This window comes from Bemisia tabaci, chromosome 1 (assembly GCF_918797505.1).
Source record: "Bemisia tabaci chromosome 1, PGI_BMITA_v3".
In the NCBI taxonomy this organism is placed as follows: domain Eukaryota; kingdom Metazoa; phylum Arthropoda; class Insecta; order Hemiptera; family Aleyrodidae; genus Bemisia; species Bemisia tabaci.
In genome coordinates, this window is record NC_092793.1 from 61,630,157 (window position 1) to 61,646,548 (window position 16,392).

A 16,392-nucleotide genomic window follows, 5' to 3' on the forward strand; every position below is an offset into this window, starting at 1 on the left:
AATAGAATGTTCGGAATTTTTTAATTTTACGGGAGGAGCGAGAGGGGGCTTAAGAGTATCAACCATTATGTCTATCATACCTCATTAAACATTTGCTGACGATGACGATTCTGCTCTTATAATTTAGAAGAAACCATGGACCCTCAGTTCAAATATACATATGCTCCATACAGAACTGAACCATTTAGAAATTATAACCCATTGATGCCAAATTTTGGGGTACCCCTAATTTTATAATGTTTTAATTGAGCTATAGCTACAGCGCTTGACGGAACTCACTTGGTAAAGCCAAATAGTTTCTGGTAGAAGCAGACGAGCTTTGAGCTTCAAAACAAGTCTCAGTTATTCTTGAGGGGGCTATTTGAAACGCAGTAAAATTTTTTGACGTTAATGTGGTGTACCTCGCCGAAGGCTCATTGTGTAAAATTAAAAAATTCTGATTAAACTATCTTCATTGAATGATTCACACTAAGAATGACCTACAGAAGCATAAAAACACAAAAACTTGCAACCTGCAGGCAATCCGGGGCGCGCAGGTGACCTTGAGACTCGGAACATACAAGGTTCCCGCGCGCCGCGTCAACTTTGAAGACTCATAACTCCGCTTCTAATTGTTTCCCCAAAATCATCTTGGGCTTGTTTTAAAGCTTAAACGCTCTACTTTCATTTGAAATTGTTTTTGTTTTAATATGTGCGAACCGAACAACCGAAAATCTCAAAAAACGAAAATTTACGAAAGGGGGACTTGTAAAATGACCCAAAAGTGGGTCAAATTTTAAAATTTTATTAATTTCATACATACATTCTGAAAGCTCTCATTTTTCTGGAAATTTTGACACCAAGATAATCTTCCTACGACAAACCGTTGAGAAGTTATGCTAATTTAAAGGTTTTGACTTTGACCCCCTCTCCCCTCTTTTCCCTGGGGGTTAGGCAAAAAATATGACCAGTTTTGAGTGTCTGGGAAGACCCTCTATCATCCCTGAGAAAATCGTACGATTCCGTGTTTAGGCCGATTTGGCCGTTTTGTTGTAGGGTCCTTTCAAGATTTTATTTTTCATGAAAAATGCCCATTCTGGCTCCGGAGAGTAGGTTGGCTTATTCACTTTAACTCGTTCTTTAAATTTTCCCCGGAGCAAGAGCCGTGCAAGAAACCGTGTGAAAAAGGATGAGGCAATTTTTTTCTTGATGAGAATAGTTGGGCTTACCTGCACCATGTTTGATTAGAAATTTGACTATCTCGAAGTGTCCGTCGTAGCAAGCGGCGCGGAGGGGGGTTGAATTACTGCGGCAGACGCTGTTGACTTTCGCGCCGCGACGCACGAGGAACTTGACGATTTCAAAGTGACCCGCTGCTGCTGCACACCATAAAGGAGGAGCTCCTTCGATCGTGTCACCATCAAACACCACTGCAATCAGAACCAAACAAATTCTCACAAATATACTTCAAAATTGGCGTCCAATAAGAGGTGGGGGTTGTCCCGTATCCAGGACACACTTTACGGGCGATTTCACATGCAAATGGGCAGGGCTTTACTGCACTGACCATACTGTTCGTGTTCTTGTGTTACTATTGGTTAATATAGGACGTAAAACACGAACCAACTCAAATGTTTTGTTGATTTTGGTACAGTTTGCGGTGAATTTAGCGCAGAAAACACTGGAGTGTTCTTCAAGAGAGCAGCTAGCTGACATTTTCTTTTAAAATTGTCGACAGAGGGTTAGGGATATTTTGTGTTTTACTTTATTTTAATGCCTTTGAATGGATAGAAGATTACAGAGAAATGAAGACAGTACGCGAATCCCCCCCCCCCCCCCCCCAAAGAGGTCTAACGGTTAAATGCCTTCTGGAAATAACCGATTCAAAGAAGAAACCATTCAAGAACGTAACGAAACTCTTGAGGAACGTAGTTTGTCCATATTTTGTGCATCAGTGTAGACATGAGTTTTTCACAATCTCTCGATGTGCGGACGGATTTCAATCTTCTTACCAACGACCAAATGCTCCAAGCCTATGCCGTGGTCATTACAAAGAAAGCATTCTTTCAAAGAACTCTGCGTGCAATTTGCATTCTGAGTGCAAGATGGCGTATCTTCTCGCAGTTTTTCCATGGCCAATCACTACTTTAAAACCCGCTAGACGGAACTGAAAATACCAAAATTGACATTAATAACACGGTTGCTTGTGCTACGAAAAACTGGCGTTCGGCCGAACATTCAGGAGAGAAACTGGACGCGGACGCTCCAAGCAGATTTCTTGTGGACATAGATACTGGCACGTCTTGTTTCGTTGACATTTTTGTAGAGCATATTAGCACCTCTTTAGTATAATTTTAGATCTGAGTCCAACTACTCGCACTAAAAACTAGGAAAGCAAGATGCATTCTCCGATGATAACGCCAAGGTTGTTCGATTGGGGAGAAAAAGAAAAATGCGATTAGAGGTGTTTGCTCTCGCTGGATGTTACAAAATACATGCCAAGTGTTTTGTAAAATAAACTCTGACTACAGGTTACAGAAAATTGGTTCGTCGAAATCTACGTCGGGGTCTAATTTTTGAATTATTAGAGCTTAACAAGTCGGATTGATGGGCTCAGTACGATAATGGTGTGTAAGCCCGCATGATTTTGTGCGGGGACAATAATAGTGTGATCAGCGGGCTGATCGTTGAAATTGACTGACAAAGCGAAAGGCAAAGAAGACATCTAGAGTATTGAGCGATTCTATACAAGTTCAAATGGTGAATCTTTCCGACTGGCGACTTGGACGGTCAACCGTTGGAATTCGGCGGTTTACCCCGAATCTCCACCGCGGCGGTGCATGTTCGGGGATCGAGCACCTCAACGTTTTCATGTAAACAACTAAGATGGCGGCGCATATTGCGCGGGTGTTTTGAATTTACGGATCGCGGGCAAGATCCACACCTTGAGCGGACTTGAAGCAATCATGTACTTAATTAACATTTACATTTAAATGTTTTTTCAAGTTAATATTAATTCCTGATAGTCGAATGAAGGAAGTTTTCTCCCGTTAGGACAAAAGTTGCAATGTCGCCGTTTATCATTGCATTATAGGAGAGAAAAAGTAGCAGCCAGAAGTATGAGTCATGAGCGACCATCCTCAGCATCCATTCCTTCTTTTCAGAGATTATTTGTCATCACTTATCAGAGATGCAAAATGAAATTTAACATGATATGAAAGTTCACAGATTTCTAAGGAGGAGTGTACACCACTCGTAAAATTATCTTAAAATAAAATTAAGAGTTTGACTCTCATTTTGTTAAATATTGAGATTTTACTGATTCTACGCATTCCACGGCCTACTGAGCCTATTGCAGAAGTTCCACTTTCATGAAATTTTACCTCATATGAAATTGCATGCAATTTTGCATCTCTGTTCATCATGGAGCCCATTCAGCAGACTATCAAGACTGAGGCTGCTTTAAAAATTTAAATGGTGCAAGCAAGAAAGGGGTTGGGCCTCTAGGAGGAACATATTTTTTCAAATTAAAATTTATCACAAGGGTGAAAATTCTCACACATCAGGCAAATAGGGATTGTCCCCTCCCCCTTATTCAGTGAGAGTACTAAAATTTTTCTGGGACAATTTTGGTCAATTTCACTGTGAAGTGTGAGTGTCAGCAGCGCCCAACTCCCTCCTCGCAGGCACAAGACCTCTCCAGTTAGATTCCCCGGGTCCAGCTGAAATAGCACAGCTACATTTAATCATTCAATGTAATCTTTCAAATCTACGTTTAGTTGTACGTTTATGGTAGACTTCAGACTTCGGTACTTGTCTGTTACGCATTTGCCAACATTTGGTTTTTTTTTGTAACTGTCTTCAAAACACCAGCGTCATTGTCCGGTGGATTTTCCATCAGAGTCTACACACTTAGACTCATCACTGACCAATTTCTCTGGAATATCTAGCATAAATGGTTAAAATGTAGATTTCACTTTGCAGATAAAGTAGCTGGGGGCCTAAGAAAAAAAATTTCACTTATATTAACTTCTGTTAGGAGTCAATTGCCTGCATTAATTCGGGTTTAAGATCTTTACAAATCGAATATTATTGTAAGATTTCACGAGAGAACGCATTGTACATTCAGCCTAATTGGCTGCTGACCTTAAAAGAAGCATGTGGACTTTAGGTCTAGCTGTGTTATGAGAGGCTGCGCAACAGAATCAAATGATTCTCTTGAGATAAATTCCTTCCCTCTAAACTAGAAAAGCCATTGATTCAGCTTTGTTCTGACCCCAACACGAGTAAAACAATCAGCCCAACAGGCAGCAAGTGTCATGAGATATTTAGGCATTTATCCTCTCTGTTATTTGCACTTGGTCTGGAAAATACTGAAATAATGGTTTATACTGCTGAGAGCAATGGAATTTGTTCGATGTTCGATGTCTTTTGCAAATATTGACACATTACGGCAAGAGGCCGGTGTTACCTCTGATGCATCGACGAAGAGGTATCACAAACAACTCCGAAGTTAAAAGTTACAAGATCAAGCAGCGCTACTACATTTAAATTTGAGAATACTAGATATTCATACCAATTAATCAGAAACGTTTGGAGACTTTTATACGTAAATTCCGGTGGAAAACCCACTTCATGAAGACATTAGAACAATGAACAAGTGGAGTGAAACAGTTGCAAAAATTAAACAAATACTTACGTTCGTGTAATGGTGAGCTTAGTTTATTGAGGCTAAAATGGAACGACTGAAACGATTTAAATTAAATTAATTTGGAATTATTATACTATAATTGACCAGCACACGATGCTTAGGCATGCGACCGTGCGAGAAGGTGGTAATGATAATTTCGTAAACAAATATGGCGGCGGTCGGTCACAACGTTGAGAGTGCCGAACCCGCGAAAACGCACCTCCGCGGTGGAGATTCGAGGTAAACCGCCGAATTCCAACGGTTGACCGTTCAAGTCGCCAGTCGGCAAAACCCTTGAAATGGTTGGTTCTGATAGAATAAGAGGGTGAATGATGGACAAACTAAAGGGTCTCTGGTGGGTGGCCATTAGTTAGTCCATTGCCTCCCTTCTTTGTCCATTGCAACCACCCGCTTCCACCGATAGGATCCCTCCATATCCCTTATGTCTTCTTTGCCTATAGCTTTGCCTATCAATTTCAACAATCAGAATCACTGGTTTCTGGATTTTGTTGGGTTAAATTTTTTTTTTACATTTTACTTAATTTTTAGTTTTTTTCAGAACCGTCGATTTTCCAATTTGAGCATGTAATCTAAAGAAAGGTAAAACTGGATTGAAAATTACGTCGAAGGTTCTAATCAAAACTATTCATTCTTCTGCAGAATAAAGGAGGTGGGACGGGGGAGGGGAGGAGGTTCAGCCATTTTCAAATAGCCTGGGCTCCCGTCAGGTACCTGCGTTACCTTCAAAAAGGTGTTCACTTCCGCCTTCAGTGAACTGGGCCCAAAGATTACTAAGGACTCCAGATACCGCATTGGAATAAAAAACGGCCCCCTAGTCCCCTGCAGCTCCAGGGTAGGCAACCTGTTTAGCGGTATGCCATACTTCGAGCTAACGAATATACTGTTTGCCGTGTGTTTGACCGGTTTCGCCGCGCTGTGCTAAGTTTGGTTAAAAATACACTGCAGTAAATATTCTTATGTTTTAAATCGTTAAAAAATGCCGAAAAATCAAAAAAAAAAAAAAAAAAAAAAATTAATGCAAATATCTCTGCTCAATTTTCTGAGTCCATTTACCATGACTAGTGACTAAAATGAACAATTTTCGCAATTTGCCGTTCACAATCTGCACATTCGAAGTGCAATTTCCCATGCACTTCCATTACAGGTGGGCCAAAGTATGGCATACCGCTACACAGGTTGCCTACCCTGGCGCTGCAGGCGACTGGGGGCCGCTTCTTTCCTACGGCAAGTATACGGCGTGCGGTATCTGGAGTCCTTAGTAATCTTTGACTGGGCCGCCTGTTCCGCAAGAAAGATAGTTAATCGCGGGAGGAGGGCTAAAATCACACTGGGCGTAGAAGATGAGGATTTCGACGATTTTTTTCCTGAAAGTGCGTGCAATGCCGAAAATTTTGCAGCCTTTGTTTGCCTTTCTGCGACTTTTTTGCGACAGGCCTATTTTGAACTTTGACCGAGGATAACTCGAAAACAAGAAGTCGTAGCTACCTCCGGTTTAGGCCAAAAAGTTTATTTTTATTATTACCGTTCCAACGATGTATCACAAAAAGGGGGTTACCATTTGAAAATTTCGAGTTAGTGTGCGCCCCTCACGTAAGGGGCGCTCCCCCAAAATTTTGGGTGTGCAAAAATGTAGCTCTTAGTGCTCTAGAAGCATCCCCAATTTCGTTTTGATACGTGCATGCGTTCAAAAGTTAGAGGGGGGGGGGGGGGGTCGGGGACTTTTCGCGATATAATTTTTTTCGGGTATAATGGACCACTAGACAAGGTACGAATTCAAGCAGTCTGATACATGTTTCTCAACCAAAATATTACGTAGGACACGATTTTCGCAACGAAAGTTACTGAAATTAACTCCTAACCAATATATTCAATGTTTCTTGACGCGTAAATTCAAACCTCCTGCTCATGAAAACTCAATGGTCGACGTGAGTCAAATCGCACACTAAAAATTACCATGACACTCTCTGCTATATAAAAATCTAGCAACCTCAATCTTATGATGAATGGATGTGGCGGGCCTGATTGCAACCCAAAGAGTCCCCCTCCCCCGTGTGACGGTAATTTTTTCCGTCACTTTAAGTTTCTTTTAATTTATTTTAAACCGTATCGAAATTTAATAAAGTATTTATTTTGTAATAATCTCGATGGCTACAGTTGCAGCGTTGAGCGAAGCAAGTGATTGCGACAATAGCGAATTCTGTAATTCTGTAGGGTAGGAACGGCGAAGTACCGCAGTGCACCGGTCGGCCGCGCGCCACTCGAGCGCTCTCGCGGAGCGATCTGGAAACTCTTGTTCCCGACTGCCCAGCTGTTTTCTGTGCGCACGGTGCCTCAGTCGCCCAAACTTTTAAGAAAAAGTCGATTATTTATTATTTTAGCTTGATTAATTAATTGTTTTCACCAAATTGATTAAAGGAAGTCTTGAAGCTAACCTAGGAAAATAGTTTGATGTAAGGAAAAAATTAATTAATTGTATATTTAATTTATTGGAGTCGAATAAAGTTGGTCAACGCTTACGAAAGCTAGATGAAGTGGATTTGATGGGGTCCCGACCGGTACATCACCGCAGTCATCCGAACAGCGTGAGTGCAAATTGATATCATCCTTTTCGGATCCTTCCGTCTGCAAAGCTGTGCACGTGATGAATAGCACACTTACAAATGAAAGTAACTACTCTCGTTGGGATCAAGGCGGATAAAAAATGGTGGTCGCATTTCGTACCCTCTGGACGTCACACGGTATCGGGTACATCGGGTACATGGGCCGGCCGAGGCCGGGGGAGTCGGCTCTACCTCGAATTGCATGGCAAAAGCCGTACTTTCCTGACGTCACAGTGCTTCAAGATGGCAGCCAAAATCGAAATGCGACCACCATTCTTTATCCGCCTTGGTTGTGATTATTTACTTGTGTGACGCATCCATTTTCGGGAAACTCCTGAAGTAAATAATCACATGAGCTTTCTTTTATAAATTTCGAAATGTACATCTGCTTTATCGACATTTATTTACAATTGGAAACAGACTGAGTATAATTTATTTTTTATACGGCAAATTAAATCTCTTATAGCGTGTCAGATTCCAGGAGTGCACGTGGTGAGTGGCACCTGGAGCTTTGGTCGCTATTTGAATTTATTTTGAACCTTAAATCCGCCACACAAGATTGAGTGCACGTGGTGAGTAGCACCGGTTGTCTGAAAATGTATGGTCAAATAAATAATTAAAAGAAAGTTTCATTCGAAAGTTCGAAAACATTTTATGTCCCTTTTACCGTTCCTTTCAAAGTATTTTAAAAGTCAATCCGATCAACTCATTCGTCTTCAACCATCCTAATTTTGATCTCGCATTTACTTTATTTTTTTTTGTTTTAAGAATTTTAAGTTTGTAATTGTGTTTAAGAAATAGTTTTCTTTTCTCGTCAATAAAGTTGACTCTAGTATGTTCAAATTTGCTCTCATTATTCCTTCCTGCCAATCCTGTCCTCACCTCAGGAAAGTCACCTCATTATATTTTTGATTACGCACTTCAAGTGTGTTGGCGCCCGAACCCAGGCGTCCCGACGAGCATCTGGCACCCTAAATTTGTGGCTTGATCTGCTGAAGCTCGATCCTTTCCAGAAGGCTTGCTTTCTGACGATCAGGCATGGACCAAGAGAATAAATAAGGACCCCCAACTCCAGTTAGGGTTGACATCAGCGCTGCCTGGCAGAGGGTGTAGTGAACTAAGCCGACGATTGGGTCCTCCTGTATATGTTTCCATGCGCCACCTATAAATTTAGGCTTATCACTCAGTGCTCATTGAAGTTTCTAGATCCTCGTATCCTCGTGGTCGCCCTGCAGTTTTGAAGAGTTTATTAGTGTGAAAAGTTTCCCATTTTTATTTCAATCTTCGTCAGTCTTCGGGTACATAAACTGGTAATAATGTGAAGTGTTCTCTCTAACCGTTTTACTCAGCAGCAACTGCTGTTGAGAAAGCCAAAGGAAGTGTGTGTGAGTGTGTGTGTGTGTGTGTGTGAGAGGGAGGGTGTGTGTGTGTTTGTGTGAGGGGGGGAGGGTGTGTGTGTGAGGGTGAGGGTGTGGGTGTGTGTGTGTGTGTGTGTGTGTGAGGGTGAGGGTGTGTGTGTGTGTGTAGTGTGCAGCAGCAAATTTCTTGTTACGGTAAGCAAAGAAAACTACATTTTGAGTCATTTTGCATTACATTAACTTATGGCGTCCGCCATTTTTGGGTCCTAAGGGCTTCGTTCAGCCTAAGATGGCTGAGCCAATCAGAGGTGGTAACACCAGTGGCCATACTCTCTCAATATAGGTACTCAACGTACGAGTTCTCACTTTTCCTCGCCACACCCCGTAAGTCTCCTAATGTGGAGAAAAAATACTAGAAATGGAACACAGTGACGCATTGGAACGGGTTTGATTATCATTAGGTTCTTGGTGAACGTTAAATACAGCAAAAGCTAAGGAACACTACCGCATAACTAAGTGCTCTGGCATATTGGATATTAGTCTTAGAGCCAGCTGCATTTTTGGCGCCACTACTCCGTCACGCTTGAAACTTTGTTGAGACATAGTTCTGACCTCCCTAGTGACGGATTGGCCCCTTTTGCGGCAGATAAGGGTAAGGCCGTGTAGCCGATCGGTGAGACTCTGAATTTGCTTTTGAGAGCTTAAATGCGCCAAAAACTTGTCGTTGGAGCACACTTACTTTGCAGCCTTTGGAGGGTATTTCTAAGTCTTATAACCATTATTATCGAAGACCTTTTGATAACATGGATAGTAATTTTTTTCCTTTTAAAGGTTTTATTAAGATAATTTTACAAAACTATCTATACATAAAATATACAATTAAGTGAGAATTCACGAGTTGTATAACCGTTCGAATTACTTTTTACTTATTTTAAAATTTACATTTTAAAAGTAACTGTTTAAAGTTAAAAGTTAAAAGTTTACTGGTGGGACGAAGAAATTGAGAAGGAGATTCAGGAGAAACGGAAAAAATATAATCAGTTCCTTTCCTCTAAAAAAACAGAAGACAAAGAGGCGTATAAAAAAGCTCAGACGCAGGTACGAAGGCTCTTAACCAAGAAAAAGAACGAATCTTGGGAGAGGAGCTGTAACAAAATAGCCACGTACATAGGAGGAAGGAAAAGCACTGAGAGCTGGAAGTTGCTGAAAGGGCTGCGAAGGGACATGAAGCGGGAGTTAATATCTCCGATATCCATTGATAAACTGGAGGGTTATTTTAAAAATTTACTGACAGAAAGGCGACCTGAATTTCAAGATGGAGGTGAAAGCTTGGAGTATACTAACGATAATCATAACTTGGAGATCCATATGGAGGACGTGGTAAAGGCCGTACGAGAGCTGAAGAACGATAAAGCTCCGGGTCCGGGAAATATTCCTGCTGAGTTGATCAAGTGTGGAACCTGTAAGCTGTTTCAACGGTTGAGATACCTGATGCAAGATTGCTTGGACGGTGGAAAGGTACCGACAGAATGGAAAGAGTCTTGGGTGTCACCTATATACAAGAAGAAGGGTAGAAAAGATGAGTGTGATAACTATAGAAGACTGTCGGTTGCAGGTACCCTAAGCAAAGTGTATGGAAAAATCCTGAAAGCAAAAATCGAAGAGGAGTGGAAAGAACATGAAGCGGAAGAGCAAGCAGGTTTCAGAGCCGGTCGGTCAACGATTGATCACTTATTTACCATCATCCACGTCATCGAGAAAAAGAAGGGAGTTGGCCAGGAATTACATCTAGTGTTTGTGGATCTCCAGAAAGCTTACGACAGTGTGCCATTGATGAAACTTTGGGAAGCCTTAAACAAAAGGGGTTTTAGTGGGGGACTAATTAGTGCTATTAAGGAATTTTATGGTGGGGCTTTTTCTAGGGTTAAATCGCATGGGGACTTATCGTTTGGGTTTTTAATTACTAAAGGACTGAAACAAGGGTGTTGTTTGTCGCCAACCTTATTTAAAGTGTACCTGGAAGAAGTTTTAAAGGAATGGAAAAGATGCTGTTCGGGAATGGGCGTCCCGCTACGTGAAGATGGCACCCTTTATACTCTGTGCTTTGCTGATGATCAGGTGGTAATAGCTCAGAACGAAGAAGATACGAATTACATGACGCGGAAGCTAGTGGAAGTATACCGAAAGTGGGGAATGGAAGTAAATGTGGTTAAGACGGAGAAGTTGGTTATCGGTGGTGATCAGCAAAGCATTGAACTGGAGGATGGTCGGAAAATTCAGGACTGTGAAGAGTATAAATATCTAGGAGTTTGGTTAACTAAGGACGGAAATTTGGATCGGGCTATTAAAGATCGGAATGTGCAAGGCAGGAAAGCTATCGCGATGCTAAATGGGGTTCTCTGGGACCAGAGTATCTCCAAGGAGACCAAAAGGAAAATTTACAACGTCATCGTGAAGAGTATCGTAACTTACGGGAGTGAGGTCTGGCAACTCAAGAAAGGAACTGAAGACATGCTTAGGGCAACTGAGATGGACTTTTGGCGGAGGTCTGCTGGCATCTCAAGAAGAGAGCGTATCCGCAATGTAAAAGTACGCGAGATCATGGGTGTGGAGAAGGACATCGTGCACGATATCAGGTCCAAGCAGTTGGTCTGGTATGGACATGTGCGAAGGATGGCAGACGACCGGTTGCCCAAGCAGGTCTTCGATTGGGTTCCTCCCGGAAGGCGACGGCGTGGACGTCCTGTGAAAGGTTGGCGACAAGGGGTGGAGGAGGAGATCAGAAGGTGCCAATTGCCTGATGATCTCTGGGAGGATAGGGGGCAATGGCGATTGGGCGTCGCAGAGCGCGAGGCGGCGCTATAAAAGCGACTTTATGTATGTATAAGACTTAGAAATACCTTCAAAAGGCTGCAAAGTAAGTGTGCTTCAACGACCAGTTTTTGGCGCATTTAAGCTCTCAAAAGCAAATTCAGAGTCTCACCGATCGGCTACACGGCCTTACCCTTATCTGCCGCAAAAGGGGTATCTCATAATCTACTAACCTTTAATTTTATCCGTATTTTTCAGTTTTACATGATAAAAGTACCAGAACAAGGTAAGAGAACTTTAACGGTTCCCTAGAAGGATCGTTAAGGCCAGTATTTTCACGTTAAATTTTCATTGCTTTCAGAGCCATTTTTGGGATCTGCCGATCGGTCGCATGAACGGGAAATCGTCTGCCGGGCTAGAACTAAGTTTACATGCACCCATACTATACGTTTGTACAATATAAAGGTTAGGAAAGAACGTTAGAGTACTTTTCAGGAGCCGAAAAGTGGCTCTTTCGTTCGATTTTATCGCATTTATGGGGTCTGCCGATCAGCCGTATGAACTTGAAATCGTCTGCCGGGCTAATACAAAGTTTATATGTTTTCAAACTATACGTGCGTACAATATAAAGGTTGAAAAACAACGTCAAAGCACTTTTCAGGAGCCTTAAAGTAGTGGCTCTTTCTTTCGATTTTATTGCACGGAGGAGCCGGTTTTGGGGTCTGCTGATCGGCCGTACGAACTCGAATTCGTCTGTCGGGCTAATACGAAGTTTATATGTACCTAAACTGTAAGTGCGTACAATATAAAGGTTAGGAAACAACGTCAAAGTACTTTTCAGGAGCCGAAAAGTGGCTCTATCGTGCGATTTCATCGCACGATTTTTTCCATTTTTCGGGGGGCGCAGCGGCCAGAGGAACCACTTTTGAAGTCTGATATTGCCCAATCCGTTAATAGGGAGGTCAGAACTATGTCTCCACAAAGTTTCCAGCGTGACGGAATAGTGGCGCCAAAAATGCAGCTGGCTCTTAGACTATATCCTCGCAATAAAGCCCGCGCCGCGGTCCGCGGGTGAAGTGGTGAGTGTCTGAACAGTCAAAACGCCTTCACTTCCGTGCGAATACAACACCGACATCAATGAAGCTCGAATAATTGCACCCAGGAGTTAAAATGAATTTCGTACAGCGTTCGTCAAATTCGACATTAACTGAGGGCACTTTGCTTGTCTCACTCACCTCGAAACTTAATTCTAGGGTTGCTTATCGTGCCGATGAAGTACACTCTTACCGATTTCTATCGCGACGTTACCAATTTTCCGAACAATGCTTTGATTGTTTGAATCCCTTTTTTGTTGTTAAAACCTTCCTTATTTTTTTTTAAAAAAACAATCGAGGAATTTCGAAATCTCGAATCTGGGCACACTCTCAAATGAATCGCTAAACTCGAAAACAAATCTCGTGAGATTCGGCCTGATAGCTATCCAGATTTCACTTGCACAAAAAATCGCATGTTTTATTAAAATTACAAAGGACTGCAAGCCTAACCTCAAAATTACAAAAATGGCGAAGTTTTTTCTTCCGCCTTTAAAATTGTCCCATTGCAGATAAGCAGCACTGTTCCGTAGCTGTTGGTTGGTATGTAAAAGCAGGATGCGTTTATCATATGCATGAAGTAAAGATGGGTGCAGAGTTGCACGCATTCGAGTTCGCCATGAAGCAGGATCTTGAAGCGAAAACGGATGGATGGTTTGCAAGTTGACGGGTGGCGCGTCAGGCGCCAAGCTTCCTACTACAACGGGCGGGACGTATTTAAATCTGAGGGTACTATCTCCACTGTGACATGGGTCTGGTTGTGCATGTATTTTTACAGGGCTCAGGGCCCAGCTTACAATGGATACAGTTCCTTTTGATTCAAATACGCCCAAGGGAATATTCGCGACCAGACCGGTGCGGCGCTCAAGGCAAAACGGGAATGCACAAGACGTCTCTGTTTAGAAATCTTCGTCAACTTGGTTTGCATGATTTACCGACAACGGCAGACTCTCAGATTCGTAGCATTAACAATCGCGGCGCGCTTGAGTGCGGGAACTTGTGAAAATAAGTGGGTATCGTTCATCATGAGAGCCTTAAATCGCATTCCATTTCAGAGAAATCAGTTCAACTAATCAGGGTCCATTCCTAAAAGGACCCCACTTCATTTTCACCAAGGATTGACTGGCTCTCGGACTGGCTATACCTTAGGGGCTTTCCATAATTACTTAACGCTCTAAGAGGTGGAACTTTATAATTTTGAGACCAAGCGTGACCGGGGGGGGGGGGGGGGGGCGGCGGCGGCAAAGCTCAGTGTTACACAACAGCATGTATACTGGATTTCAACTTTTTCTCGTGTAAGTATTTTTTATGTTACTTTTCAGCTTTCCGCCTCAAAAATGATACAACGGCACAGGGGAACATTTTGTTAGAGGAGTCGTTCCATCGTCGACAATATTCATCATGGCCGACGCCAATCAGCCAAAACACGTGTAACTGGACGAGATAACACCTAACCAGGATAAGACCAAATAACAATCGGCGTGTTTACGTTCATATTTTCCTCGCTCATGACCCTTTATTGACCTTGATCTCTCCTCAAATTACGCGCGGAACTGCGGAAGCGTCGGCCATGATGAATATTGCCGACGATGGAACGACTCCTCTGACAAAATGTTCACCTGTGCCATTTAAATTTAAATTACCATTTCTTGCCATTTTATTTTTTAATTTGGCTTCATTTAAGTTGTAAACTTGGCAACACCGCAATTTGAAATTATTTAAAAAAGCCTTTTCTAATCGGAGACTCTCAGCTTGCACATTTTTCGTCTTTAGACGAAATCCCACCTCGAAACCTTCATTCATCAACAAATTCGATATTTTGAAATCCGCAATTTGGTAACGCTACCACAGGGGCAAAAAAGTTTGCACGGGCATGAAAATTTCAGGAAAGTTGCGTCTTATACTCTAAGTAACAACGTACTAAATATTCAAATTGGTCAAGGCAAGAGTGGGGGAGGGGGACTTTAATTTGTCGCCCCATAGCCAATTTTGCTATTTTACCCGTAAAAAACCACAAAATGCGATTATTTTTCCAAGAGCTCCGATGACCTTTTTGGAAATTGGCTAAAAACCCATCAGGAAGTAGCCCACTACAACCTCCAACTTGAATTCTTGATGTACATTCGAAGTTGATTAAAAAAGGTTCAAGGGCACCGTGCTTTGTCTTCAGCTTCATCTATCGATTTCAACATTCAGACCGCTATTCCGAGTAAGCGCGCAATTTAACGATGAAACCGCTGTTCCACTGTACGAGAGAGCTCGTTGCGATGATTATTGTGAGGTAGACGACAAAAAGAGAAGCGCGATCATGAGAAACCCAGTATTACCTTGTCCACTTTGTTCTATGTCAGCGTTACACCTGTCGACTAGGTACTCGACGACCCCTAGGTGCCCATTTCGACAGGCCATAACCAGCGGAGTTTTTCCTTCCGTCTTGCAACTCACTACTTGTGATACTGACTCCGGAGGCTCTTCCGCCAGCAGCGCCTGAAACAAAAAAAAAAACATCATTGTCTTCATTAGCACATTCGTACAGACGCACGGTCGGACAAATATGTTTCATTAAAACAGGGCACAATGCTCGATAATGTTGCCGCTCATCACGCTTTGCTTTAATGCTTAAGAACGGGAAGTGAGCAGGGGACAGGGGTTTACATGTATCTGCCAGGTAGCTTTTCAATACTTTTCTTTCGATGTTGCCGGGGAGAGGGGCTCGTAAAATAATTCATGGTAAGTATTCCAAAATTTCACGTTAATTGGGATGTTCCGATTGGCCTAGTGGCGGATCCAGAGTGAGTTGGAGAGGGGACCATTTGCTTGTGTCGAGTGGGGGGAGGGAGGGTCTCCCCTGGAAACTTTTCGAAAAAATAGCCCATCTCCGGTTAAATTTTAGGCTGCTCTAGCATACAATTTGTGCATTATTTAAAAAGTAACAAGAAATCCCTCTTTTACAGAAATTTTACATTGGTATATGACCTATTTACTTCTGCGGCATTTAGTAACCTTTGGTTTAGTAAACTTGGTTAAATAGTTCTGAAATTCTGTCCTGACAACATTTCAGTAAATTTGTAGGAACACATTTTTTCTCTCCTTTTTTCCCTCCATTTTCTCCTTTCTCCTTCTCCCTCCCCTTTTTTGGCCCGAAGGGGGCAATGTGATGCCCCCCCCCCCCCTGGATCCACCACTGGATTGCCCGCGGCGATACGCGGCTCTCGCGATTATCTCTCCAAACCAAGGCAAAAACTTTGCACCTCGGGAGAAAAAATGTATCACATTTTCTCCGCTCCACGTTTCTACCGCTTTTTCAGTTTTAAGCGCCGGGAGCTTGACCGGGCATTCCCTGGGCTACTGATGCTTCGGCATCCCTGATTTCGAAACACAAAAACATTCTACCGCGCTTATTTCAAAACAAACTGCGACATCGATTATTGACCGATGAAATAGTTTGAATGATGAAAACTGCTAAAAATACATGCTCGAAGCAGAGGGCAAGACATGAAGCAAGGAGCAAGACGTTGGTTTTGAGATCTGGTTAAATGTGGAATCCTTGGTGTGAATTTCCGAAAACAGTTGGCACGGTGGCTACGCTGGCCCAAGGTTTCAAGACGCCCTCACATCCACCGTGATGAACTTTACTGAAATATTTGCGACCCACTTCCGTTTCTATGATGCACGCGAAGGAGCCGACGCGACGTGTCGTTTTTCAATGGTAAAAACAAAAGGCTGTCGGGAGAGCTGTGCGGGAATATTTTGTGGGATCAAAGTCGGATCCGGAGTTTAGGACGTCCGAGTCTCGGGGAGGTTGAAGTCCTCAAAATCGGAAATGTTTACTCGTCTTTCTC

General features: G+C 42.6%; 1 protein-coding gene across 4 annotated transcripts in view; it reads right to left on the reverse strand.

Moving 5' to 3' along the window:
• Positions 1-16,392, reverse strand: part of LOC109035753 (protein fem-1 homolog CG6966) — an 84,949-nt gene that overhangs the window by 18,616 nt on the left and 49,941 nt on the right. For 3 of the 4 annotated variants that reach the window (XM_019049496.2, XM_019049495.2, XM_019049497.2), the window contains 2 exons: positions 14,878-15,037; positions 1,209-1,409 (listed from right to left, as the gene is read on the reverse strand). In XM_019049496.2, coding sequence (XP_018905041.1) covers positions 1,209-1,409; positions 14,878-15,037 — 361 coding nt within the window. The remainder of the gene's footprint in view (positions 1-1,208; positions 1,410-14,877; positions 15,038-16,392) is intronic. The other variant, XM_072304846.1, reaches the window with a different exon arrangement.